The sequence below is a fragment of the Lissotriton vulgaris genome, chromosome 12 (genome assembly GCF_964263255.1).
Source record: "Lissotriton vulgaris chromosome 12, aLisVul1.2, whole genome shotgun sequence".
Taxonomy (NCBI): Eukaryota; Metazoa; Chordata; class Amphibia; order Caudata; family Salamandridae; genus Lissotriton; species Lissotriton vulgaris.
Window position 1 is genome coordinate 558193524 of NC_141700.1, and position 27137 is coordinate 558220660.

Genomic DNA, 27137 nt, shown 5'->3' on the forward strand with positions numbered 1-27137 from the left:
GGGTGTCCCCCCTGACCTGGAATCCCAGTTGCAGGATAGACCCCTGAACTGGTGGGTAAATGTTGTAGGACACCTGCCACAGGTTCCCTGACTAATCTAGAAGGGGGTACCGCTCCAGGCAGGAGGGTATAGAGCCCCAAGGAAGAGGAGGACCGGTTGTGGGAAAGCCCACCCCAGCCTCCTGTCCAGCCGCCGGATACAGGTCCGGGACTGGTGGGTCAGTGCCAGGATGTCAGACCTGACCTAACAGGAGGCAGAGTGGACAAAGGGTGCCAAGCACCTAGGGCTACTGCCCCCCACCCTCTGACGCCACAACGGTTTGAGAGCCCTTAGAGGCATGAGACCTGGGTCTCATCCCTGATCTCTCTTGGTGGCCACTGTGGCTTGCTGTCTGTCTGTTGGGACACACCTGTGAGCAAGGTAAGTTTAGGTGCTGCACAGGTGGTGTCCACAGTTGAAGAGAAGGGTTCTACATGGATTGGCATGGTGGACCCTGAGGGTATGGCTAGGGTGATCCAACTGGGTTCAGAGCGGCGTAGAACAGGAATAGTGCCCTGCTGTTTAGGCAGTTTCCGTGTTATATCGCCTCAAGCAGGGAATCCCATCGAGGTATCGTTTGGTCTACCCTGGCTTTAGGCTGGAAGGGGTTGTGTTGGAAATGGTCCTTTTTGCAGGGTTATTCCCAAACTTTGTGCTTCTTCCTCCTTTATTTTTTATGACCCGTGGTTGTTGGCAATAGGACTCTGGGCACTTTAACACTACTGATCAGTGCTAAAGTGGATATGCTCTCGGTGTAAATTGTTATTGTAATTGGTTATTCATGATTGGCATATTTGTATGACCAAGAAGTCCCTAGTAAAGTGCACTGAGTGTGCCAGGGCTGGTGATACAAATGCTACTAGTGGGCCTGCAGCACTGATTGTGCCACCCACGTGAGTAGCCCTAAAATGGTCTCTCAGGCCTGCCACTGCAGCGCCTGTCTGCAGTCTGTGAACTGCCATGTCAACCTGGCCAGTGTCCCCACTGACCAGGCCTAACCCTTCCCTTTCTGTACACATTGGTCAACCGTATGGAAGGCCCACGGTACCCCCTTGGGCAGGGTGCTCCGTTCATTACCACCCCCTTTTGTACCCCTTTCCAATAAGGGCACAGGGCTTTAAGGAGCAAGATCCGGGGTTGGGGACCCGGAATCGAGTACAGGATTATTACGGGAGAGAGGCGGCCGCGGAGGAACTCTGTAGTCCACTGCCTCCTACATCGGCGTCCAAGCCACCCACAGCATTTGTAGTCATCACAGAGTTTGGGCGATTAGAGGGTAGATAATGGAGGTGTAGGAAGACTTAAAGAGGTAGAGGAAAGACACAGAAAAAGATCATAAATAGCTTGAATCTTATGAAAGAAATACGAGAGGCCTTCTCAAAGCTCCATCGAATGAGTAAGAGCATTTCTAGTCGCCAGAGGGTAAAGAAAGGTACTAACCACTGTAAACAATTCTTTAGGAGAATTATCTGCCTCAGAAATAGACAGGGCAGTAAATGTTTTACGAGTCATACAAATTGCGCCATGGTATTTTTGGAGAGCAGACTTATTAATCACTTTAGCATCTTCATCATAACTGGTACTCCAACGCTTTTCCAACTTCTTACAACTAGATTTATGAAGTTTAAGAGCATCTGAGAAAAACGGAGCTGAAGGCTTCAATCTCTAACAGAATAACATTTCTTAGGAGCAATAGTGTTAATAGCCTTTTCAACCTAATCATTTAATAGAACGGCGTCATATTCTAAAACTCTGATCTGATCAAAAGTGACAGACTCAAAGGCATCAGCCAGAAGCAAGTCGGTAACTTTGATCCAAGGTCTGGACAACTTTTTTGTCATGCAAGGCAGGACACAAGGGATGGGTGTTAGAATCTCAAAAGGAATTAAAGCATGATCAGACCATAGGAGATTGACCACTGGAAGTACTTTGATCAGAAGTGGACTGGCCAAGATAAGTTCATGGGTATGATCTGCTATGTGGGTGGGTACTTTGAAAAGTTGTTCAAGGTTAAAGCCTTCCAGAGCACTTATAAATTGCTTTGCCAGTTTGTTTTTAGTATCATCCGCATGGAGATTAAAGTATCCTAAAACAACAAAAATAGCGTGAATTGGGTAAAGTTGGCATAAAGTCTCAGACAAAGATTGTACCGATGTAGCTGTTCCAGCCATGGGTCAGTATATAAAAACACCTAAAACTGAGTCTGAGAAGGTAGCAGAAAGACTAATACTAAACAGCATGTCCTCAGTATTATAATTGTTAGTAAGCTTAGAAACAGAGCACAGATATGATGAGCGATTTATAATCGCAATCCCACCCCATTTTTGTTGTCAAAATATTTGATAGAGAACTCATGGGGAATGGCTAATGTCATGTCAGCAGCAGAACCGTCTTTAAGCCACATTTCTGTGAGGAACAACACATCAGTTTTTATCAGTAAGAAGATTAAAAATGTCCAAAACATGTCTAGGTAAGGTCCGGCAGTTTAAAAGACCCACCCTAAAAGGTGTTTATGTTGGCGATAGATGAGTCATCTAAAAGTAAAGGTCCAGAGGAATTATCAAGTGAAAGAATGGCCAGTTCCAATAGGATCAGCAGAAAGGCTGCAACTTGGGCAAATAAAACTTGTTTCGGGATGTGCAGAGTAAGAAGCTCCCAAATGAACACATTGTGCTGGGTGTAATGCACACAGTTCCCTCTCAGTATATTTGATAAGAGGAGCAGAATGGTCTGACATGGCTGCTGCTGGCCACGATCCGGATGCAGATGGGCTTTTGGCGGCACATCCGCTTTGCGTCAGGTGAGTTGAAATAGTGAGGAAACACTGAACGACTTGAGTGCAGCCTCACAAAGATGGCATCTCGGGTCGGTCAGAAGGAAGCAAGAAACAAGTACAAGTACAAGAGGCAGTCAAAGTACACACAGCACAATTTAAAAAACACTTTTAAAAACCCCAGTTTTGCAAACAGAATGCCCCCAGAAATGACTATAATTGCACCAAACCCTCTTGAACGCGAGCGGTCGAAAATTAAAAACGAGTCAACCGATAATTAGATAGTAGCTGATAAATAACATCAGTCTCACACAAGCAAAGGTCCCACAATCAGTAAGTACAAGATAAGAAATATGGGCCCGATTCCCAGAACCAGTCTGAGACAAAATCCTAAACTTACTACACATGGTATTCACAGAATGCACTTACGGCTGTCCTAACTTTACGTCCGCACTCGAGCCAGAATTTCCGCACCCGGAGTGGAAGCTCCACACCCATAGAGAAATTTCCACCATCGGGCCTGAATCTCCGCTCCCGGGCCGGAATACCCACAATCGGATGTTAATTGACTATATCAGATGCATTGTGGGTATTCCGGCTCGGAAGCGGAGATTCCGGCCCGATGGTGGAAATTCCGCTCTTGGTGTGGAGCTTCCACTCCGGGCGAGGAAATTCCGGCCCGAGTGCAGACATAAACTTACGACAGTCGTAAATGCATTCTGTGAATACCATGAGTAGTAAGTTTAGGATTTTGTTGCAGTCTGGTTCTGTGAATTGGTCCCCATACGCGTGAGGAAACTGCAGCAGGGTCTGAGCAGCATTCAGCATGGATACAGAAAAGAAAAGTGTACTTTTAAGGCATCACATTGCTTCAACACTTTGACACTGTGCATACGGATAATCAAAGCATCATGCAGAAATTTCAGCATCCCAACAACAATTACCTCTCTTGTGTCCAAACGCAAAGTGCGTAGTGCCTGCAAATAGTGGTGAACCTCCAAAGGTTTATATACTGGCCTTATCCATAGTTTTTGTGGTCTATCATAAGCGGGAGAAAAAAAGAGAAAGGAGGCAGTTTCCTCTGCTAAAGTGCATAAGGGGCACACATTAGAGCTACAGTACGCCACACCACATTTTATACGAAAACTGTTTAACTGCAGAACTCTTTACCTCCATTTTAAAAAGAGTTGCTTTTTTCTCTGTATGAAATAACTTTAATTTTAACTTGTTGTGGTTAAGAAATAACTTGATCTTTTCTTTATTTAATGTAACAGGGTTGGTTTGCAGTGGGATATGAAACAGGCAGCATCAAAAAGGTAATACTAATAGAATTTTGGAAATAAATTGGATTGTACCGCTAGAGTTGTGAGCCATTTTGCCCAGTCATTTAAATCTCATGTATAATGTTTGATTACAAAATTACTCTCTGTACAACAGATAATGTTCACACACAAAAATATGTCTGGTACAAGCATTGAGGACAACAGGTATTGGAAGTCAAGAGCATGAAATCTTTTGGACAGGAAGCCTCCCTCATTCAAGGGTGACATGCTTCATCATTGGGCTCTCTCCACACAGCAGGACCACAAGGTGCCTGCTGTGGGCTACAACTCCCTGCTGAGGAGGAGCGGAGGTCTTTTGTCAAGGATGACCTATAACAGGGATCTGAGTGAGGGGCAGAGTGCAATGTTCAGTGTAAAGTGGGCAAAAATGATACTTTTATCTGGGGACCCCAGAGGATAGGATTAAAAACAAAGCTAAGGATTGTGTAACAGACACACAGTTTACTTATTGTGAGGTAGACATGTTTCTGCCCAGGTGTAACTCTGAAAAAGTATTTTTTTCGGGCATTCCTCAGGACAAGAAAAAACAGGTGTCACTCTGCTTCAATTTATATACTAATTCAATACCGTCCTTGGGTCAGTAAGCCTGGTATTGGGTCGGGTGACCCACCATTGGGGTATCGGTCCACCTAAACAAAGAAACAAATGAGAAAGACAACATAACATATCACACTTTTTGTTAGACTTGGCACCTTGGCGTGTGTCTCCCTTCCATTTTTGCTGCTGCCTCATGTGTTTTTGCTGGTGTTAGATGCTTTGGGCACTGTGCCACTGCTGTCCAGTGCCACAGTACAAGTGATCCCTATTATAAATTGATGTATGGATTAGTGATTCCATGATTGGCTTGTTTGGTTTACTTGTCAGACCCTAGTACAGTGCGCTGAGTGTGCCCAGGGCTTGTAAACCAATTGCTGCTGGTGGGCTTGCAGCACCGGTTGTGCCACCCACAGAAGCAGCTTTGTAAAGTGTGTTTAAGGCCTGCCATTGCAGAGCCTGTGTGCAGTCTGGTACTGCCATGCTGACTGGGCAAGTGTACCCACTTGCCAGTCCCTAAACCTTCCCTTTTCTTCATATCAGACACCCATATGGTAGGCCCAAGGGCAGGGTGCGTTGGTAGGACATGCCCTGGCATGTGTGGCATGTCCTAATAGTGAATTACAGCCATTTTCGTTTTTCACTATTGCAAGGCTACCTGTTCTCCATAGGCCAGAATGGGCAGTTAGATTATTACATTTTATAATCCTAACTGACTCAGGGAACATGGTAGAAATTCGAGTTTAGTGTGCCTGAACTCAGAATGATAAAATACATCTTTTAGTAAGTTGGTTTTAACATTCTTTGTTTGAAAATACCACTTTTAGAAAGTAGGTATTTTCTTTTCTAACTATCCAAGCCTGCCTCTGCTAGGTTGTGTATTCCTTGTCTGGAGTTTTAGGGGCAGGGCTGGGGCATTCCAGAAGACAGGATGAGTCAGCCCAGTGGTGAATAGAGAGATCTGCATCTAGATGGGAGGGAGGAGTTGCACCTGGGACCTGAATAGGACTGTGCTGGCTCCACCTCCTGTGGTGTGTCTGATGTCTTTGCTCTGCACTGTGAAAGGAGAGGAGGAGTCATGTCAACAGAGTGCTCCAGGGCTGTGCCGCCCCTCTACAATGCTGGCTCCACCTCCTATGGGGTGTCTGATGTTTCTGCCCTGCACTGTGAAAGGAAAGAAGGAGTCATGTAAACACAGGCCCCTCTGCCCTCAGAGGACAAAGGATTTTGGGGTATATGTATTGGGACCCTGATCCCAAGAATTGAGATCACCTTTGGACAAACAAGAAGAAACCCTTGCTGAGGAGAGGAACCTGAAGAAACTGAGGAGAGACTATCCCTAAGCTGAAGTGCTGCTTATGGGATTGACCTGCAGTGGTTGCCTGACTGCCAAAGAAAGGAGAAATAACTTTGTGTGCTCAATTCAACTTGTGAAGGATCTCTAAGGGCTTGAGAGAAGACCTTGCCTCCTGCTGAAGTCTCAGGGACAACAGACTTCAACCCTCAGCTCCCCAAGAGTTATTTGGAAGTGCCTGCTGCTGTTTTGGGCCTTCTGAGGGACTGCGTGTCGCAAGGAGCTGGAAGCGCGACTTAAGAGGAAGAAGCGTGTCACCATCGCACCCGCTGCCGACGCATCATTGAACAAGGGTGTCGCCCCTGTAGCTGACGCATTGCACCGCATCGAGAGAAGCGTCTCGCAACGAAGAAGAAGAAGTGTGTCGCTGTCGCAGCCGTTGCATCACTGAACAAGGGTGTCACCGATGCAGCTGTCGCATTGCACTGCAGAAGCGCCTCGCATCCACGGAGAAGTGTGCCGCCGTCAGAGCCACTGTTGTCGCATCACTGAACAAGGGTGTCACCGCTGCAGCTGTCGCATCGAGTGGTTGCGTCTCGCATTGAGGGAGAAGAGTGTTGCCGCCAAAGCCACTGTTGTCGCATCTCTGAACAAGGGTGTCGCCGCTGCAGCTGACGCATCGAGTTGAGACTTCTCTCAACATCTGAGAAGCGTGCTGCATCAGGAAGAAGTTGATGTCTTTCTTTCTTTGCACCTGATCTTTGCCACATCTCCATCTTTGCAACACTTTCGTTGTGGAAACGTGAGGCATCATAAGGTGTCGCATTTTAAGAACCAAAGAGAACTAAGTTAATTCTACCATTTTAAGTACAGTATTGTGGATTTTTTTATCGTTTGTGGTCTCGTGTTAAATCTATATAAAGAATACTTATTTTTGATATAAAACTTGTGTCGCGTCCATTTGTAGTGTTGTTACTTGATTACTGTATGTGTTCACAAATGCTTTACACACTGCCTCTGAGATAAGCCTGTCTGGTCGTGCCAAGCTACCAAGGGGGTGAACAGGGGTTATTTTAGGAGTGTACCCCCTGACCATGACTAGAGGCAAGGGTCCCTATTTATCACAAGTACCCACCTGTGCCAACTAGAGACCCCGAAATCTAACACTTTTCATAACAACCGTCATCCCAACTCATTTCCGAGAGTGAGGTTAATCACAAAAGCTATTTCTCGCATCTGTGTCATAAAGCAATAGCTATATTTCCTAGCCGCCACCCTTTATACAAGTGCTCTCTGAAGAATAGGGTTGAAGAACAAAAAAGGGTCATCTTACCCCAAGTTATATATCCCTCTCAAGCTTCAGATCTCCACAATTGTTGTATCACTGCATGTGGTAAAAAAACAAGAACTTGAGATGCTCTTAGGTGTCATAGTGGTATTATACTTAGCTAACCAGAGCCTAATATGTTGCCCAACAAATGAATGGTGCTCTGTGCCACCATTATTTGTACCTACCTGGGGACAAATATAGGCTGGCAGTTCTTATTTTGTTTAAAGAGAACATGTTCATGCTGTGGTTTGTAAAAATGAGCTACTAGCAAAACACAGACAGACACATCACATGTGTACCTCTTCTCATAAACAAGTAATCTCTTGATCTCATATCAGCCTTGACCAGCGTCCTTCACTTTTGCCATACATCCAAATGACAGTATCACAACTCACACCACTGCATGCCCTTAAATATCGCAGCACAGATTAAACGTCATCCAACTACTGATGCTGTGAAACCAAATACACATGTAGGTAGCCAGTACTTTTTTGTTTTTGTCTATGAAGAAATCAGGTTTGTGCCATGGTATGAAAAAGTTTATGAGAGTGAGGAACTAGCAAAGCACTACTGGAGATATCATGAATGTGTACCTCTTCTCGTGATCTCGTAATCTCTAGATCTTTCATCAGCCTTACCGACATCTCTCACACTCGTCATACATCCAATTTGTAATGTCACAACTCTTGGATCTTCTTGCCTAAAACGATTGCAGCACAGGTTCACCAGTATCCAACCCCTGATGACGTCAAACCAAGAACACAATCTTGTCGCACTGAGCAGCATATCAAGCCCTGATCTTTGGACTGGGTAAGAGTGGTCTGCTTAATTCAGACACTCTGTTCATCACCACCCCCTTTTCTGAATCGTTTTTGGCCACTATAGGTGTGGCAGGGTATACTCAGACATGAGTCCCTTTCTCACTGCACCATCAGGATTCAAGCAAGCCGGGCCGAAGAAGGCTGAAATGCCAGAAACCGGTCCCCGGTAGTTTGTCTCCCTTCTGGTGAAGAATTGGCTTGGTAGTTTAGTCTGCCCTGTTCCCATGATGCACTGGGCCAGGGACAGACTGATTTGCATATAGCCAGGTTCTGAGCTGGGATGGTGCAGTGAGATAAATAACGGTGATGGATCAAGCCCTGATCTTTGGACTGGGTAAGAGTGGTCTGCTTAATTCAGACACTCTGTTCTCTTCCAGGGGATACTCATTAATAGTCATAAGCACTGAATTATCTCCGCCCATGAGCGGGGACCCGGAACACATAAACAATATACATATATATGTGTAAATATAACCAAAAGTACTAAGTAATTATACACATATACATGTATAATAACCATAATATGCAGCCTAACCTTAACACATAGGCTAATCAAACCAAACCTTACACGTTCTGAAGCATGAAAATATGCTGTATATAAATGCAATAAACAGGCATGAGCCTAAAATGCATTTCATAGCCATGAAAAAACCTTTTATTTTCATCAAAGAACCTGTAGTAAACAGTTATTAGCCTAAAAGGGCTGCATATGAAAAAATGTCTGTGTACAGAAAATCAGACTGGCACCCTGCCTTTAAGGCCTCAGAGAATCTGCACACTTTGCCTTTAAGGCCTCCAGGAGAACTCTGTTCCCATCATGCCCCACAGGTGACAGTTAGGTCAGTTCTTTTTTCCGGCTTGTTCTGTGAGAAACCTGGAACTTGAGCTCTGCTCTTTTGAAGTATTTTCTGTTAGAAATTGGTTTTTCTTGCCTTTTCTTGACAAAATATAACTTTGGTGGTGGGTTGTTACCCTTTTCTGACTAAGCTGTTGGTGTTTTTAGTCAGAATGCCACCTTTATTTTACAAATGTCCTTCCTGTGGGAAGAAGATGTCGAAAACTGACCCACACTCTGTTTGTGTGGTGTGTCTTCCAGCTTCTCATGAGGTGGAAGAATGTTATCACTGCCTCAACCTTTCAAATAGAACTTTAAAAGAAAGAGAGAAGATGAGGTTGCTGGGCCTTCTGGAGAGAGAAAACCGTGGTGAGAAGAGTTCTAAAGGCCTATTATCATCTGCCAAGCCATCTTCTCAGCCCAAACGTCGAAGATCAGCGTCTCCAGAAGGTAGAACTAAGAAGCATCGACTCCAGGGAGCGTCACCGTCAAAAAAGGTGCGCTCGACGTCGAGAACCAGGTCGACGTCGAAGAGAGCTCCATCGACGTCGAGGACATCGTCGGTGAGGCAGTCGCCGTCGAAATCCTTGTCGACATCGAGGCAATTGGTGTCGATTGCAGTGAAGACGACGTCGGGAGTGCAACGCCCGACGTCGAAGGATCGTATGAGGTCGACGTCGAGGGACGAGAGATGTCCGACGTCGAAGGATCGTGTGTCGACGTCGAAGGATAAAGGTTCGACGTCGAAGGATAAAGGGTCGACATCGAAGGATAAAGGGTCGACGTCGAAGGATAAAGGGTCGACGTCGAGGAAGAGTCATCAGTCGACGTCCAGAGGGAGACATACGTCGTCGAGGAAAAGATCGACGTCGAGAGAAAGGATGACGTCGAAGGATTCGACGTCGAGACCTAAAAAGAGAAGGTCAAGGTCTCCATCGCGACGTAAGTCGACGTCGAAGCATGCTTCGGGCTCGAAGCATGGAGTGTCTAGGTCTCCCCCACCTGATCATAGGTCGGAGTCGAGACTATCAAGACCAGCCTCCCGGACCTCAATTAGGTCTTTGTCGAGGTCAGAAATAAGTCCCGAACCTAGAGTGGAGGATTCCCCGCATGATCAGCAAGACAACAGATCTGCAGTGGGGCAAGGGATAGTGCACCAGGACTCTTCTGTGGTGGCTCATTCGGGCTCAACCTCAGGGCAGGTGTCAGATGACAGACCGTTGGTGCCCAGACAGCGGACCCCGTCTGGTTCATTGGTCTCTGAACACAGTGCAGCGTAGAGAGCTTCTAAGTCTTCCGCAGAGCTGAATATTGTGCAGGTGTCACCTGAAGCTTCACCTGAGCATACAGAGCAGCCTATTAACTTGTCACCGAGGTGGTTGGAAAGTTTAAGGCATTGGAAGATGCGTCCGATAATGGGGGAGAGAGCTCCGGTCCCTCGGACGGAACTGCATAGAAGATCACGCTCAAGATCCTTAGTGAGAGAGAAATCTCGTTCAGGGAAGCGTAGGAGGCAGCGATCGGCAACTCCTCAAAGAAGACGTAGAACTCCTACTCCATCTTCTACATCGTCTTCGTCCTCTTCAAGATCTTCATATAGAGACTATTCTCCGACTATATCTTCTACTCCTCCTTCCAGAGTATCTCCAGTAGACGATTTAAGCACATTTAATGATGTAGTATGTCGTGGAGCGAGTAAATTCAGCATCAAAATGGCAGTTCCCCAGGTAGCAACGTCAGTCATCTTCGAAACCTTGCATCACAAGACGACTGGCAGGCCTCTCCTACCGTTAGTGCCCGGATTGATTGACCCAGCAATGAGGACATTCCTAACTCCGGCCACAGTGGGTTCAGGTCCTTCTAGGATTGCGAAGAAATACAAGGCTCCAGAGGAAGACCCAATGTTTTTGCGGTCTGACCCACCACCAGACTCCCTGATTGTAGCAGCAGTCCGAAAGGCGCATTCGGCAGCATCTACCTCTTCTGCTCCACCTGAAAAGGACAGTAAGAGTATGGATTCCTTGGGGCGAAGGATGTGCAATACCTCAGGATCGGTCATGCGAGTGGCCAGTGTGGCTGCTCTATTGGGCTGCTATGACCGTCTGCTCTGGGACTCAGTGGCTCGTTTTGCAGATAAACTCCCTAAAGAGGATCAGAAAGACTTCCTGAAAATAGTGGAGGAAGGAGGTTTGGTGGCTAACCAGAGCATTAGCGCGGCTGCTGATGCTGCGGACTTGTCGGCTCATGGCTATGCACACGGTGTTTGCGCAAGACGTACAGCCTAGCTTCGCCTTACGGGGCTAAAGCCGGAGGCACAGAGGAAAATGGTCAATTTACCTTTTAATGGATCAACTCTGTTTGGATCTCATGCAGACGACGAGATGTCTAAGATGAAGATGGAGTTGGACACTCTTAAGGCCGTAGGCCTTGAGAAGAAAAAAGAATTTAAACGTCGGGGTACTTTTCGTCCCTATGACAAGAGATCTTTTCAGCAAAGGAGTCAACAAACGAATTGGTCTTTGCAAAATCAAGGCCAGAATCAACAAAGATCGCAATTCCAGCAGCGGCGGCCTGGACGGGGAAGAGGCAATGGAAATAGGCAGCAGTCATCAGCTGCCAAGCAGCCTCAGAAACAATGAACGGATGCTTCCTCTACAACCGTGTCCCACTCCGGTTGGAGGAAGTATTGTGCGTTATCTGGACGAGTGGAAACAGATCACGAAGGACAGATGGGTGCTGGATGTCATTCAGAACGGGTACCTTTTGAGATTCAAGAAGGCACCCCCTGTCATGCGCCCTCTAAAGATGCTATAGTGGAATATAAAGCGCTTGCAACAGGAGGCGAACGTCCTCCTGAAGAAGAAGGCCATAGAACCAGTTCCTTTCCAGCAGAGAGGTCAAGGCCTGTACTCTCGATTCTTTCTTGTGCAGAAAAAAGGTCCAGTCACAGAGTTCAGACCCATTCTGGATTTGAGGCGACTGAACAAATTCATTCGGAAGGAGAGATTTCGAATGCTGGCTCTTCACCAGATCTTCCCTCAATTACACCAAGGGGATTGGATGTGCTCCATCGATCTAAAGGACGCTTATTTTCATATTCCGGTATCCAGAAAACATCGCAAATTTCTCAGGTTTCAAGTGGCGGCTCGTCATTATCAGTACGCAGTGCTTCCTTTTGGCCTGAGATCAGCTCCCAGGACATTTTCAAAATGTATGGCTGTAGTGGCGGCTTGTCTTCGAAAGAGTCGGATTTTCATATATCCGTACTTAGACGACTGGCTTCTGAAGAGTTCATCCCCATTGCTTCTAGAGGAACATCTGTCGATTTGTCTTCAGCTCATGTACAAGTTGGGTCTGCAAGTCAACTACAAGAAGTCGATAATGAACCGCACCCAGAAGATCCACTTCCTGGGTGCTCAGCTGGATACAGAAGTAGAAAACGTGTGTCCTTCGGAGGAGAGGTGGTCATCCATCAGAGGGAAGTGTCTACTTCTCCTTCAAACTGCACGTCCGACAGTTCGGCAAGTGTCCTCTCTCCTGGGGTCAATGGCGTCGTGAATTGTCATCGTGCCAAACGCACGTTTGCAGATGCGTCCTCTACAACAGTGTCTGGAAGATCAGTGGAAACAGAGGACGGGATGCTGGGAGGACCGGATTTATCTCCAACAGTCTGCAAAAGATTCCATCCGGTGGTGGATGAAGAAGATGCACGTGATGAAGGGAGTCCCTTTTCATCAGGACCCACCAACGCAGACTCTGATAACAGATGCTTCTCTCCAAGGCTGGGGGGCGCATATGGGCCCTCTGCAGGTACAAGGGCAATGGTCAGACTTCGAGAAAGGATATCACATCAATCTTCTCGAACTCAGAGCGGTCCATCTTGCTCTCAAGTCCCTGGCGCCATCGCTACAGACTCGGCCCCTCCTGGTGCAAACAGACAATACAACTACAATGTATTACTTAAACAAGCAGGGGGGTACCAGATCCAGGACTCTTTCCATAGAAGCCCAGACCATCTGGCATTGGTTACTTGCACGAGACCTGTCCATAACAGCAATTCACCTGCCGGGGAGTCTCAACACACAGGCGGACGACCTCAGCAGAGACTTCGTCGAAGCGCACGACTGGGTTCTCAACGAAGACGTCGCACACAGCATTTTCCAGGATTGTGGAACACCAGACATAGATCTGTTCGCAGACGCGGCAAACGCAAAATGCCCCGTCTTCGGGTCCAGGTTCTACCAGAAAGGGTCTCAAGGGAACGCCCTTTTGATAGATTGGTGTCAAAATTTGCTGTACGCCTTTCCACCGACACCGATGATACCAGCAGTGATCAATCGGCTGTACAAGACTCACTCCAGAATGATACTGATTTGCCCAGAGTGGCAACGCCAGTGGTGGTTCCCAGATCTCCTCCAGTTGTCAATAACACCGCACAGGAGATTGCTGTGTCGCCCGGATCTTCTGTCCAAGCAGAAGGGGCAAGTGTTTCATCCCAATCTGCCCTCCCTGCGCTTGGCAGCATGGCTCCTGAAGTCATCCAGTACGGGCACTTACAGCTGAATCCGGAGTGTATGAACATCCTTAAGGAAGCAAAGCGGCCTTCTACGAGACAATCCTACGGATTTAAGTGGAAACGCTTTTACCTTTGGTGTCAGAGTAAGGGTCTGGACCCTATTCAGGGTCAAGAAAAGGTGGTCTTGCCTTATCTTCTTTACCTTGCTGAATCTGGTTTGCAGTTTAAGTCCATCAAAGTCCATCTTGCTGCAATAACTGCTTATAGAAAATCGCCAACACAGATATCTTTCTTTCGAATGCCTGTGGTGAAGGATTTTCTGGAGGGGTTAAGAAAGGTTTATCCTCCAATCAGGTCTCCGTACCCACCTTGGGAGATTAATGTGGTATTGACTAAATTAATGGGTCCCCCATTTGAGCCGATACATAAAGCGTCTTTGCAACACCTCTCTTGGAAAGTAGCGTTCCTGGTGGCCATCACTTCTGCTCGTAGGGTGAGCGAAATCCAGGCTTTGTGTTGCAATGAACCGTACACCCTTTTTTCATGGAAACAGAGTGGTGCTCAGGACTCATCCTGCTTTTCTACCTAAGGTGGTGTCGGTTTTTCATATTAACCAATCCATAACATTGCCTACTTTCTTTCCGAACCCTTCAAGTCCGGCAGAACGGACTTTACATTCATTAGATCTAAAAAGGGTTTTGAAATTTTACTTAGATAAAACAAAGTCCTTGAGACAGACGGACCGTCTGTTTGTGAACTATGGTCCTACAAATACTGGTTTGGCAGCATCCAAGAGATCCATTTCTAGGTGGATAGTGTCTTGTATCTTACTGGGGCACTTACTCTATTGGTCAGAGGCTTTACCTGACAGACGTTTGTGGACAACGAGGGCAGATCCAGCTAACTCCTCGCCGCACCCGCTTCGCGGGTGCCGCTTCGCGGGTGCCGCTTCGCGGGTGCCGCTTCGCGCGGGAGTGCGCTGCATACCAATCACCGTCAGCAGATCCCGGAAGGCAGAGGTAAGGGTGAGAGGCTCGGCGGGGCTGCGAGTGTGCGGGGACTCCAGCAACCAGGAGTCCCTGCGAGACCACGGAAACAGCATCCGGTCCGCTCTCCCCGCCGGCCCGCCCCCCGCCCGCCTAAGGCTCTTAAAGGCGTCTCCTACCACTACCTGTTGGGGCACTTACTTTATTGGTCAGAGGCTTTACCTGACATACGTTTGAGGACACCGAGGGCAGATCCAGCTAACTCCTCGCCGCACCCGCTCCGCGGGTGCCGCTTCGCACGAGAGTGCGCTGCATACCAATCACCGCCAGCAGATCCCGGAAGGCAGAGGTAAGGGTGAGAGGCTCGGCGGGGCTGCGAGTGTGCGGAGACTCCAGCAACCAGGAGTCCCTGCGAGACCACGGAAACAGCATCCGGTCCGCTCTCCCCGCCGGCCCGCCCCCCGCCCGCCTAAGGCTCTTAAAGGCGTCTCCTACCACTACCTGTTGGGGCACTTACTCTATTGGTCAGAGGCTTTACCTGACAGACGTTTGAGGACACCGAGGGCAGATCCACCTAATTCCTCGCGGCACCCGCTCCGCGGGTGCCGCTTCGCACGGGAGTGCGCTGCATACCAATCACCGACAGCAGATCCCGGAAGGCAGAGGTAAGGGTGAGAGGCTCGGCGGGGCTGCGAGTGTGCGGGGACTCCAGCAACCAGGAGTCCCTGCGAGACCACGGAAACAGCATCCGGTCCGCTCTCCCCGCCGGCCCGCCCCTCGCCCGCCTAAGGCTCTTAAAGGCGTCTCCTACCACTACCTGTTGGGGCACTTACTCTATTGGTCAGAGGCTTTACCTGACAGACGTTTGAGGACACAGAGGGCAGATCCAGCTAACTCCTCGCCGCACCCGCTCCGCGGGTGTCGCTTCGCACGGGAGTGCGCTGCATACCAATCACCGCCAGCAGATCCCGGAAGGCAGAGGTAAGGGTGAGAGGCTCTCCTTCTACCCTTCGTGGTTATGCGAAAGTGCTATTAAGCAAATATTTGAATCATTTATACAAATATCATACCACAGGAACCGCTGTTCTTTGTTATAATATGACGCCCTGGTTCCGATGTGAGTAGGGTTTTCCTTGTTCTTTCTTGAGACTTTTTGCGCGGTGTCTCCACCGCAAGGGTTTCTATCCGCAATCGGATTGTTCCCTCCCTGTACAATAACAGGGTATTTTTGCTACGAAAGGTTGGGATGTCGGAAAGTGATGCACCTCTATATACTGAGGAATACATAACAAAATTGACAAGTGGACCTTCTTTATTTTCGAACTTACCGACAAATACAAGTAGCCCTAGACAAGTACTACTTGACAAATTGGATAAGGCTAAAAAGAAACATGTAAGAACAGACCTTCACGCACGCATGCTTACTGACTATCTCAGAGCAGGTATAATACCTCAAGGGCTACAGATTAAAAACGTACCAGGTATCTTCCGTGAGGATCCAAAATTTAAGGGCGGCTTTTGCAATATCTCAGTAACCTGTTCCAGACATTGGATGGTCTTAGGCGTTGAAACCGCCTTAGAACACTCAATAGCCGAATTGAAAGAAATTGAGGAGTTGGAAAAAGAATTACTAGGCGGTGATGGGGTCACTGAAGCTAAGGTCCTATTAGATAAATTAAATAAAACGATTGAAGACTTCAATTCCTTTGAGCTCAAAAAGAAAGCAGATAAGGTGTCCAAAGACATAAAAAATTACAGCAAAGAACGAGCTTTCCCCTACTTAAAGGAAGACTATTACTCAGATTTCCTGACACAAAATAGACAACAAACGTGGGGCAGGTTTAAACGTAATCAAGCCGTAACTTTTTCTGAATCATCTGGTGATTCAAGTGACTCTAACAACTCAGCAGGCCCGAGTAATCCAAACATTCATCAGGGTCAACCTTTTTTAGGGAGGGGAGGCAGACCCAAGAGGAGAGTATGGCATCAATATGCCGGAGAGCGACAGACCCGCAACAAACACTATCAGTGGGGACCCCAACCCTACTAGATCAATCCCTATGCCTACCGAACATTGACACCATACCTATTTTCAATCTATCGGATCACATTTTGTCTACAGCTGAAATATCTTTGCTTAGTAAAGGTCTATCCTTTGTGGTAACAGAGAAAACCAATTTCTTCAATCTGAAGTCTGAGCTGTTCCAGTTCTTCAGAAAAATTCGGTTAAAAATATTCTTCAAAGACAGGGCGTACTCTGCAAAAGAATCAGTAACAGGGCTGAGACCGCCCTCAATTTTTTACCCAAATAACAGCATGATGCCACCAGAAATGATTACATTTGAAAAAGTAATCTTACAAAATGTAGAGATTATGAAGAACAGTAGACAGTTTACCCCGTATAACATCACACTCATGGAACGTCAGGCTCTAAATAATCTCAAACGTGATTCTTCGATAATACTGAAACCAGCCGATAAGGGCGGAGGAATCGTAGTCCAAAATCGGTCTGATTATGAGACAACTATAGACACGCAAATTTCTGATCAAAAACACTATCGTAAATTGACTCACAATCCTCTGGGTGACATTAAAGAAGAAATCTTGAATATCACTAGAAATGGATTAGACCTTGGCTTCTTAAGCAAACATGAATTTGAATTTTTGAACTCGGAGAACCCCAGGACTCCGGTCCTATACACTTTACCAAAAATCCACAAAAGCATTACACATCCTCCAGGTAGACCAATTTTATCAGGTTGTGGGTCGATCCTAGAGCCAATAGGTAAATATATAGACTTCTTCATCCGAGACTATGTACCCACTCAACCTAGTTACGTTCGAGACACAATGCATATGATTAATCTGTTGGACACTGTGTCATTCAATGAAGAAACTGATTTTTTGGCTACCCTAGACATTTCATCATTATATACGAACATACCTCAGGAGGATAGCATTAATGTTATTGAATGTCTTCTTGATACCAGACCCAGGCCTATGACTGTACCTACCTCATTCATAATTTCTTTATTGAGTATTGCCCTCCAAAAGAACTATTTCGTGCACAAGGGTGTATATTATCAACAGTGTTGCGGGACCAGCATGGGAGCAATTTTTGCTCCCAACCTGGCAAATATCTACATGGACCAACTTGAACGCACCTTTGCCATCCATGATTCCAACCCATATCGTACCAACATTAAATGTTGGTACCGATATATAGATGATATTTTTTTAGTTTGGAGTGGCACAACGGAAAACTTCCATGCCTTTGTGATCCATCTAAACAACATTCAGAAACATCTTACATTCACATCCACGATCTTAAAAGACCACATTGCTTTTCTAGACTTAAATATTATAAATGAGGGAAACAAGCTGATTACATCGCTGCATAGAAAAGATACAGAGAGGAACACACTACTGGCGTACAAAAGTCATCATCCCAGAGCCCTAAGAGATGGCCTTCCCTTCGGGCAGTTTTTGCGCATTCGTCGCAATTGTGCCCGTAGGGACGATTATAAAAGAGAATCAGAAATTTTGAAACTAAAATTACTAAACAGAGGATATCCCAACAAGTTGGTAAAGAGATCGCTAAAACGTGCGTGGTACTGCCCGCGGGAAGAACTTTTGTTGAAACGCCCAAAAAAAGACACGCAGAAAATTGTCTGCGTAACCACCTTTGGTACACACACCAACAAAATTCGCAGTTTAATAACAAAAAACTGGCATATTCTAAAGAGCATTGATACATCACTAGAGGTTCCTCTCTTTGCCTACAAACGAGCAAGGAATTTAAAAGATCATCTGGTAAATTCCTCCAGTGAAAAAACAAAAGTAGCATCAGCTACATTGGAGACAGCGTGGCGTCTACCACCAGTGGTAGGACACTACCCCTGTGGTAGCTGTGTGGTATGTCCCTTTACGTCCAAAACCACTACGTTCCAACATGGAGATGTAACACACACATTGGGAACATTCTCAAATTGTAACACACGCAATGTTGTGTATTGTATATGGTGTCCCTGCGGCCTTCCCTATGTTGGACAGACACAACAGCCAATCAAAGCAAGGGTAGGCCAACATCGAAGCCGTATTAGGAAACTAGTTCTGACAGCACCACTAGTAACACATTTTAAAGATCATAATCACACTGCAGACCAAATTAAATGGCAAGTGATTGATACCATAACTGTGCCAGACAGAGGAGGCGATATCGCACAAATTTTACAGCGCAGGGAATGTCACTGGATTGAGAGAATTGACTCCATCAATCATGGTTTGAATTCAGCGGATGAATGGAGAGGATATGTATCTAGTATAAGAAACTAAATTGTTTACATCCCAGACTTCATGTGAACATATCCTTTGTCTCTCTGTTTAGATCATTCAGATGGTCTTTTTTCACTGTAGCCAATGTCTTCTATGTACTGGCTCTCATACATATAAGTTGTTCCTCCTCACGTGCGTTTCTGTATATTATTGCACACTGTACATCAGTAGTAATAAGTCAACGTGTATTGCATACCACTATTTGTAAATTGTTAAGTGTTGAAAATCAATGTGTAAAAAAGATCGAATATAAAGGGTTGTAAATATTTTGCATACATTTAGGCAGTAGCCATAAGACTGCCCGTAAATGCCTATCCCACATTAAAAACATGCCTACAGCCACTCTCCGCTAATGTTACGAGATAGCCAACTTATGTCGGATCAGCCCACATATACTTCTATCAGACTCGACATTCCATTTGCAGAGCCTGCGGCGGATCGAGTTCTCGCTGCTCTCCCCGTCAGGTCTGTCAGCGTCAATACCCGGAAGTGCAGACCGCCCGAGCACTACCGACTCACTGAGACGCCATCGAGCGAGACAAGATCCTTGCAGGTAGGATAACCTCCCTGTACCTGCCCTATAATCGTACCTTTTCATTTTTGGGTACACCCTGGCACTTATCAGATGTCCGTTTCTCCACCAGGCATCGCCCTGTATGGGAATATTGACGTACCTCGCCGCTACCAATCCAAGCACTATTCGGTGCCAGCGCAAAACCCTCAGGCACTGTCCTGTAGATATCAGACTCCCTGGAGAGAATAACTCATCATTCTGAGTTGCTGACCACTACAGTGGTGAGTACTGTCTTTTCCTTAATAACTTACATAATATGCAAATTAATGAATACCGTCTTGTTTCTTTGACGCTAATTTCCAATTTCTGTCCCACATATGACAACAGTACCCGGCTGGGCTACCTGTAAGTCAATTTTATCTTTTTCATCACGCATGGGTGATTACAAGTCTCTATACAGGTACATTGATCCCCTAAGCAAATACCGATTAGATTACGTAGTTGTCACTTCCAACACTTAATTTTCACTCCGTTTTAATTGTAGATGTCCCCGTATGTCTTGTCCTGATGAGACCCATATTCTTAAGGGTTGAAACGCCGTCGACGCCATAAGGAATTGAACCTACAACAAGTGCCTATGACTGGATATGGTCACTAGTTAGAATCATTTATTAATACTTGGGTCATTTTCCTTAATCAGTCATCCTATAAGAAACCGTCATGTGTATGTTTAATTGTTTGTTGTTGTAACTATTCTTTTTGGTTTCATATGTATACACTTGGGACACTGTGCACCCGTACGGTTATTTGTTGTGCTTTTCACATGATTATGTGACAAACTATATATCGATTGTATAATTAAACAACGTATGTTTTGAAATATAAACATTACTGAGACTGATTGAAACTTGTCTTTGCATCTCTTTTCGACATCTCCTTCTACCCTTCGTGGTTATGCGAAAGTGCTATTAAGCAAATATTTGAATCATTTATACAAATATCATACCACAGGAACCGCTGTTCTTTGTTATAATATGACGCCCTGGTTCCGATGTGAGTAGGGTTTTCCTTGTTCTTTCTTGAGAGCAGATCCCGGAAGGCAGAGGTAAGGGTGAGAGGCTCGGCGGGGCTGCGAGTGTGCGGGGACTCCAGCAACCAGGAGTCCCTGCGAGACCACGGAAACAGCATCCGGTCCGCTCTCCCCGCCGGCCCGCCCCCCGCCCGCCTAAGGCTCTTAAAGGCGTCTCCTACCACTACCTGTTGGGGCACTTACTCTATTGGTCAGAGGCTTTACCTGACAGACGTTTGAGGACACCGAGGGCAGATCCAGCAAACTCCTCGCCGCACCCGCTCCGCGGGTGCCGCTTCGCACGGGAGTGTGCTGCATACCAATCACCGCCAGCAGATCCCGGAAGGCAGAGGTAAGGGTGAGAGGCTCGGCGGGGCTGCGAGTGTGCGGGGACTCCAGCAACCAGGAGTCCCTGCGAGACCACGGAAACAGTATCCGGTCCGCTCTCCCCGCCGGCCCGCCCCCCGCCCGCCTAAGGCTCTTAAAGGCGTCTCCTACCACTACCTGTTGGGGCACTTACTTTATTGGTCAGAGGCTTTACCTGACAGACGTTTGAGGACACCGAGGGCAGATCCAGCTAACTCCTCGCCGCACCCGCTCCGCGGGTGCCGCTTCGCACGGGAGCGCGCTGCATACCAATCACCGCCAGCAGATCCCGGAAGGCAGAGGTAAGGGTGAGAGGCTAGGCGGGGCTGCGAGTGTGCGGGGACTCCAGCAACCAGGAGTCCCTGCGAGACCACGGAAACAGCATCCGGTCCGCTCTCCCCGGCGGGCCGCCCCCCTGCCCATTACGCCCACTATATTATAGCATTAAACTCCCGCAGCGCGGGACGCAGCTCGGGGCGAAGACCGGGCTAAGAGCGGGCCGTTTGAGGCCGTCCGAGGACTGAGCAGGACTGGACTGGCCCATCCCCTTTCGCCTATTATTTCCATACTCCTCACTAAGCCTATAAAGGTAAATAAATATTCATACTATCCCATCCCACCCGCCTGACCAGCGTTTGTCCTTTTGCACTAAGCGCCATGAGTACCAGGGTAACACGTAGCAAGGCTTCTAAAGGTGGGCCACAAATTAGTGGCCCCATGGATGACTTTATTACCCGTACTAATATAGCTATAGACGAAGAGATATCCAAACTCCAAACCCGGGTTTCCTTAGAATTGGTAGCTGCTAGAAGGCTGTCTCAAGTCATTGCACTTTCAAAAAAATCCTCCCTAGGCCACATAGCTGCTTCGGTTACTCCGGAGCGTCCTGTCCGCCCCCATTGTATAGTAACTCATGTCGATGTCCATCACTCCCCGATCCCTGCTATTTTTCCCCCAACCTTAGAGCAACCATCTAACATAGACGAGGCAACTCTGCCTATAGCTTCTCGTGTTCAGAATTCTACCCTTAACCCACTCCCTCAGGCAGCTCCGATCACTACCAACACTAGTGACAAACAACCAAAAAGAAAACGCCACTCTCGCTCTGCCTACTTTCGTAAGAAGGCAAAAATTGCAGTTTCTCAACATCTGGCAGTGACTAACGTCCCAGCAATTAACGCTATAGCAGAGCGTACTCCAAGTACACAGCCACCAAGTGAGGGAAGGGGAGAGGGCCCAGTTATTCCCCCTACCATCATTTTAGAGGATGAGGGCCCACAGGCAGAGGGGCTGGGTAAGAATAACAAGGAATTCATAGACATGGTTTGGGAAACCCTCAAAAAACTTCTCTCACCCCTTGACCTTAGATTGTCAAGGATAGAAAACAACTTGCTCGAGATGGAAAAGAGCATTATTGCTCTGGCCACTCTCGGCCTGAGAAGTCTTGAAAATCAGGGCCTCAGTGCAGCTGACCCATTACCACTAGCTCCTACATCCCAAGTCCAGCAACCTCCCCTCCCAGTACCATCTACTGTGAGGCCGGTTCCTAAACCGAGGACTGTGGCTGTGGACCATGCTTCCGCTACCACTAAACCTCAGGTTCCCAAACGGAGTTCCACGCGCCATCCAGCAAACCCTAAACCTGAAGTGCTTCCTAGACCTAACCCTAGTGAAACCCAGGGCCCCCCTGTAAAGGACAACTTCAGAGGGGGTTATATTGACCTTCCCCCAGAGGCCAATGATTATGTGGTTGTGCTGACGGGTGTCCCTAAGATCGGCAATGGCCAATACGAAAACCATTGGTCTCTGAAAAACAAGATAATGTATTGGCACAACGTGAACAGACCGATTCCTAATGGCCGAAGAAGTCGAGTCCTGATGGTTCGTAGAACTCCTTGGGTGGGTCCAACGAAGAAAACCAGTCCTGGGGACTGTATAGTGGTGACCTTCGAGGATCCACACACGGCGCATCATATCTGTTCCTGGCCAGGCAGTGAAGAGTCCTCTGTCATACCTAGGCCGTTGTCCTTCTTTTACCCTCCTCGACCAAGACACAACCAGGTAGATGATTGGACATTGGTACAACATCATCCATGGATGAGCCATCCCCGGAGTCACAAGGATATTCTCCCACATTGGAATGGCCTCTCAACTTACAATAGATTCGGCAGCCTAGAGGAGGTAGATTGACTTTCTATGCAACTGGCCCAACAGCAACTGAGGAAAATAACGCCATCACAGGCTCAAGGTCAAATTGCATGCTTAGCTCTCGACCACCCAGCAGGCCCTGCAGGGCCACCAAACATTTTACCTATTGATGGGGGGCCAACCATACCCATTATTTTAGATCATTGTGGAGTGGAAGAACGGATAGACTCACCTTGTTTGATTCCCCTTTCATTTATCCCTACTGAAGTAGCAGGGACTAATTTGTCCGGTACAGCTGTGGTCCCGAATTACCAGCAGATTGAGCCATCTCCAAGGTCCTCTAGACCGGTTGTGACCAAACCTTCCTTGCCTACCTATTCTTTCAAGCATTCTACTTCTGGAGATCCCCTATTAAAGATTTTAAGCTGGAATGTGGCAGGGCTTGGACGCAACTTTGACATTCCTGAATGGAATGCTTTTCTAGAACCTTATAACATCTGCCTTCTTCAGGAAACCTGGTGCCAAGAACCCAGACACAGAGTAGGCTTTTCAACCTACTTTGTCCCGGCTGTTCAACATCAAGGATCCAAAGGTCCCCCGTCTGGCGGCCTTCTCATATGGGTCAGTATTGCGCTAGGTCTTAGTGTAAATCAAAGGACCACCCAATCACCGGATCTCCAGTGGATATCAATACATTGTAAAGGGGGAAGAAACCTGGAAGTATTCAATCTCTATCTGAGGGGTGCCAAAGGCGGGGCATCACGTTTAACCTCAACAGGCCTAAGCAGCAATCTAGCTGCCTGTAAAACTGACTCCTACGTTCTTCTTGCAGGCGACTTCAATTGCTGTTTTGAGCCACTGGCCAGGGAAGACATTTTGGATACCTTTGAAGAGGACACTAGGAGAGGTATCCCTATCCTGACCCTTGACCGGATCCCTAAATGGACACAAAGTGCAATAGATATCAATGCTCTTTGTATGGAGCACAATTTGAGACCAACAAATGGCCGCTCTAAATCTGATCATATGGGTGCTCATACATATAACAGGCTGGGCCACTCCTCCAGAATTGACTTTATCATGCTCAATTATAACCTTTGGTCACTTCACCAAGACATGGAGGTTATAGAGTCGTGTGATAGCGACCATAACCCCCTTTCGTTAACCATCACCCTTCCTTGGCAGGCTGGAAACCAAGGCACGTCTGATCATAAGTGGAAAGCTTCACATGAAACCGTTCCTACAAACTGTGGCAGGCGCCTAAAGTGGGCCAAAGTTTCAGCAGACGAAGCAAGGATGGGGCAAGCCGGGATTATTTTGTCAGGGGTGGAGCCTCGGCTTGATGCCTTAAGTCCTACCAGCAAAAAGGTTTTACCATTATTTACAGAGACTATAGTGGCACCGAGTGACTTGTTCATCGTCCCCCACCCCACTCTTAGGGTTGCCTCGAAAGGTGTTTCTAAGGCGAGAGATAAGTGGTACTCTACCAAATGTCGTGCAGCTAAGAGGGAACTTATCTCTGCACTAAAGACCAAAGACCCAGCTAACATCAGGGCCGCGAGGAAACTTTACAAAAAAAACGTGACTGAGGCCAAAGAGGCTCATGATTCCAATTTTTGGGGGGAGCTAGTAGAGGCAAGTACCAGGAAAGATGCTAAGGGGTTTGGGGATCTATTAAGAGCCAGGGAAAAGCCTATTGATCAGCAGTTAACTTGCAATATCCCTGGTGATGTCTGGCTTGCCCACTTCTCGAAACTATATTCTGCTCCTTTAGGGGCATCTCACTTAGTTCAGCCATCTCTGGGTCCACTACCTAGCCCTACAGCTGACCTCCCATGTCATGATAGTTTATTTACTAGCCTGGAAGTAGAGAGGGCAATCAGGTGTATCGTACCAAATAAGGCGGCAGGTCCTGATGGGATTCCGGGTGATTTGATAAAGAACCACCCCTCTTTTTGGAGTAGACTAATCGCTTCCCTTCTAAATGAGGTTTTGTTGGGAGGTTCGTTCCCTGATTCATGGAGGGGCGCTGAGGTCGTCCCTATTTTCAAGAAAGGCTGTAGGGACGACCCAGCAAATTATCGTCCCATTAGTTTACTGGACTCAACCCTAAAGGTAGCGGGTAAAGTGGTATTGGGCAGGATTATCCAGTGGGCTGATGAAAATCAGATCCTGTCAGACTTTCAAGCAGGCTTTAGAACAGGGACAGGTACAATCGAGCAGACATTTCGCCTTCTAATGATTTATTGGAAAGTGGTGGTGCTGGGAGGGGGCAGTTTATATCTAGTCTTTATTGACTTGCGAACAGCCTTCGACCTGGTACCACGAGCACTACTGTGGAATGTCCTCGATGGGTTAGGTCTGCCCCCATATCTGCTGGCCTTGCTTGAAAAATTTCATGATAGCAATTTTGCCCAAATTAGATGGGGTGTCCAGGGGGAGAAAACACCTTGTATCCCTGTCGATAGGGGCGTCCGCCAGGGGTGTGTGCTTGCCCCCACTCTGTTTTCTCTTTACGTTAACGGAGTGGTGGAGCACCTCCTCCAACATCCATCAGACGCACCCACCCTGGCTGGAAGGAAAATTCCGACGCTCCTATTCGCGGATGACACCCTTCTAATTTCGAAATCACCGATGGGCATCGAAACATTGCTCTCTAGTTTCAAGGCCTTCTGCGACACAAAGGGTCTGACTATAAACATAGGCAAGACTAAATTTCTTGTCCTCAACCCGCTCAAGAAATCTGTCGTTCCCCCCGCTCTAGATTCTGTTCCACTCGAAAGAGTCAAAGAATTTGACTATTTGGGCATACGCCTTAGCGACACCATGACTTGGAAGGCACACCACCAAAAGGTGTTTCTGACTCATAAGAGGGTTGCAGGTGCCCTGCTCAAAGAACAGCGTGCCTCATCTTTAAAACCAATTGGGGCACCCCTAGACATTTATAGGGCAAGGGTTGTGAGTGCGGCACTGTATGGTGCCGAACTGTGGGGCATCCATAGAGTTGACACCTTGGCCCACCTTGAGAAAAACTTTCACAAAGATCTTATGAGCCTACCCCACAGTACCCCCACAATCCCCCTTTTGCTAGATGTAGGCACTCGACCAATATGTGAGCAAGCCAAATTACATCCCCTTCTATTATGGTCCAGAATCTGGAATGTCCCTGAACTCCGCAGCTATGCAGAAGCCCTAAATGACATTTTGTCCCTTCCGGGTTGCCATAAGGTTATCTGGCTTAGGGAGGTCAAGAGGCTCCTTTACAAACTGGGTTTGGGAGATGCTTGGGTTAATAAATCAGCACCCTCAAAACAATTATTAAAGAAGGCTTACTGGTCATGGGTGGACAACGAGAGAGCATGTAACACAAACCATTGTAAATCTGTCGCCCAATTTTTGTTAGCTAAGGAGATCCCTTACAGGGAACCCTATCTGGATTTTATCCATAGCTCAGGCGACAGATCATTGTACTTTAAATTCAGGGTGGGGGTGCTTCCTTTATGCCAGTTTACTTCCACCTGGAAACCGCCCTTACAAACTGTACCTTACTGCCCCTTTTGCGATCTAAGGGTAGAGTCTGTTGCCCACTTGCTGTTTGAGTGCAGCGCTTACGCAGCGCCTAGACGGAGGTGGTTGAAGCCCCTTTGTAGGAGCTTGGGAACCCGTTCACATCTGGAAGCCTTACGCATACTGCGTACAGATGCAAGACCCTTCTTTGCCTCTTGTATGGCAAAATTTTTAGGCTGGGCTTGGCGTATAAGAACTGCGAAAAAATTGCTGATTCAGTAACGTGTTCCCCTCCTATCTTGTTATTTTTAAAGATGTTTTTCTTTTTAATTTTCAAATGATGATCATGCAGGATATTTTGCACTGACTGTTGTTAAACTGTTTTTACTGATGTAATGTGTTGCTTTTATGATATGTTTTTATATCGAAATAAAGCTTACTTACTTACTTACTGGCTTATCAGCTAGCCCACAAGTCTTTATCAGGTAGACCTAGGGCTCATTCTACGAGGGGAAAAGCTTCTACCACAGCTCTCCTTAGGAATGTGGCTATGTCAGAGATATGTAAAGCAGCTACTTGGCGTTCAGTGCATACGTTTACACGCCATTACTGTTTGGATTCTGATGCTCAGACTGATGCACAAGTGGGACAAGCATCACTCAGAAATTTGTTTGCTAACACTAGTTAAACACTGTGATTTTAAAGTATGACTATGCTTTTATCTGTT

General features: G+C 47.0%; 1 protein-coding gene across 1 annotated transcript in view; it reads left to right on the plus strand.

The window, feature by feature from the left end:
* The window catches only part of LOC147677738 (uncharacterized), a 633794-nt gene that overhangs the window by 381108 nt on the left and 225549 nt on the right, over positions 1–27137 (plus strand). Inside the window, exon 8 of the mRNA XM_086946495.1 lies at positions 4087–4128. Within this exon, the coding sequence (XP_086802621.1) occupies positions 4087–4128 (42 nt within the window). The remainder of the gene's footprint in view (positions 1–4086; positions 4129–27137) is intronic.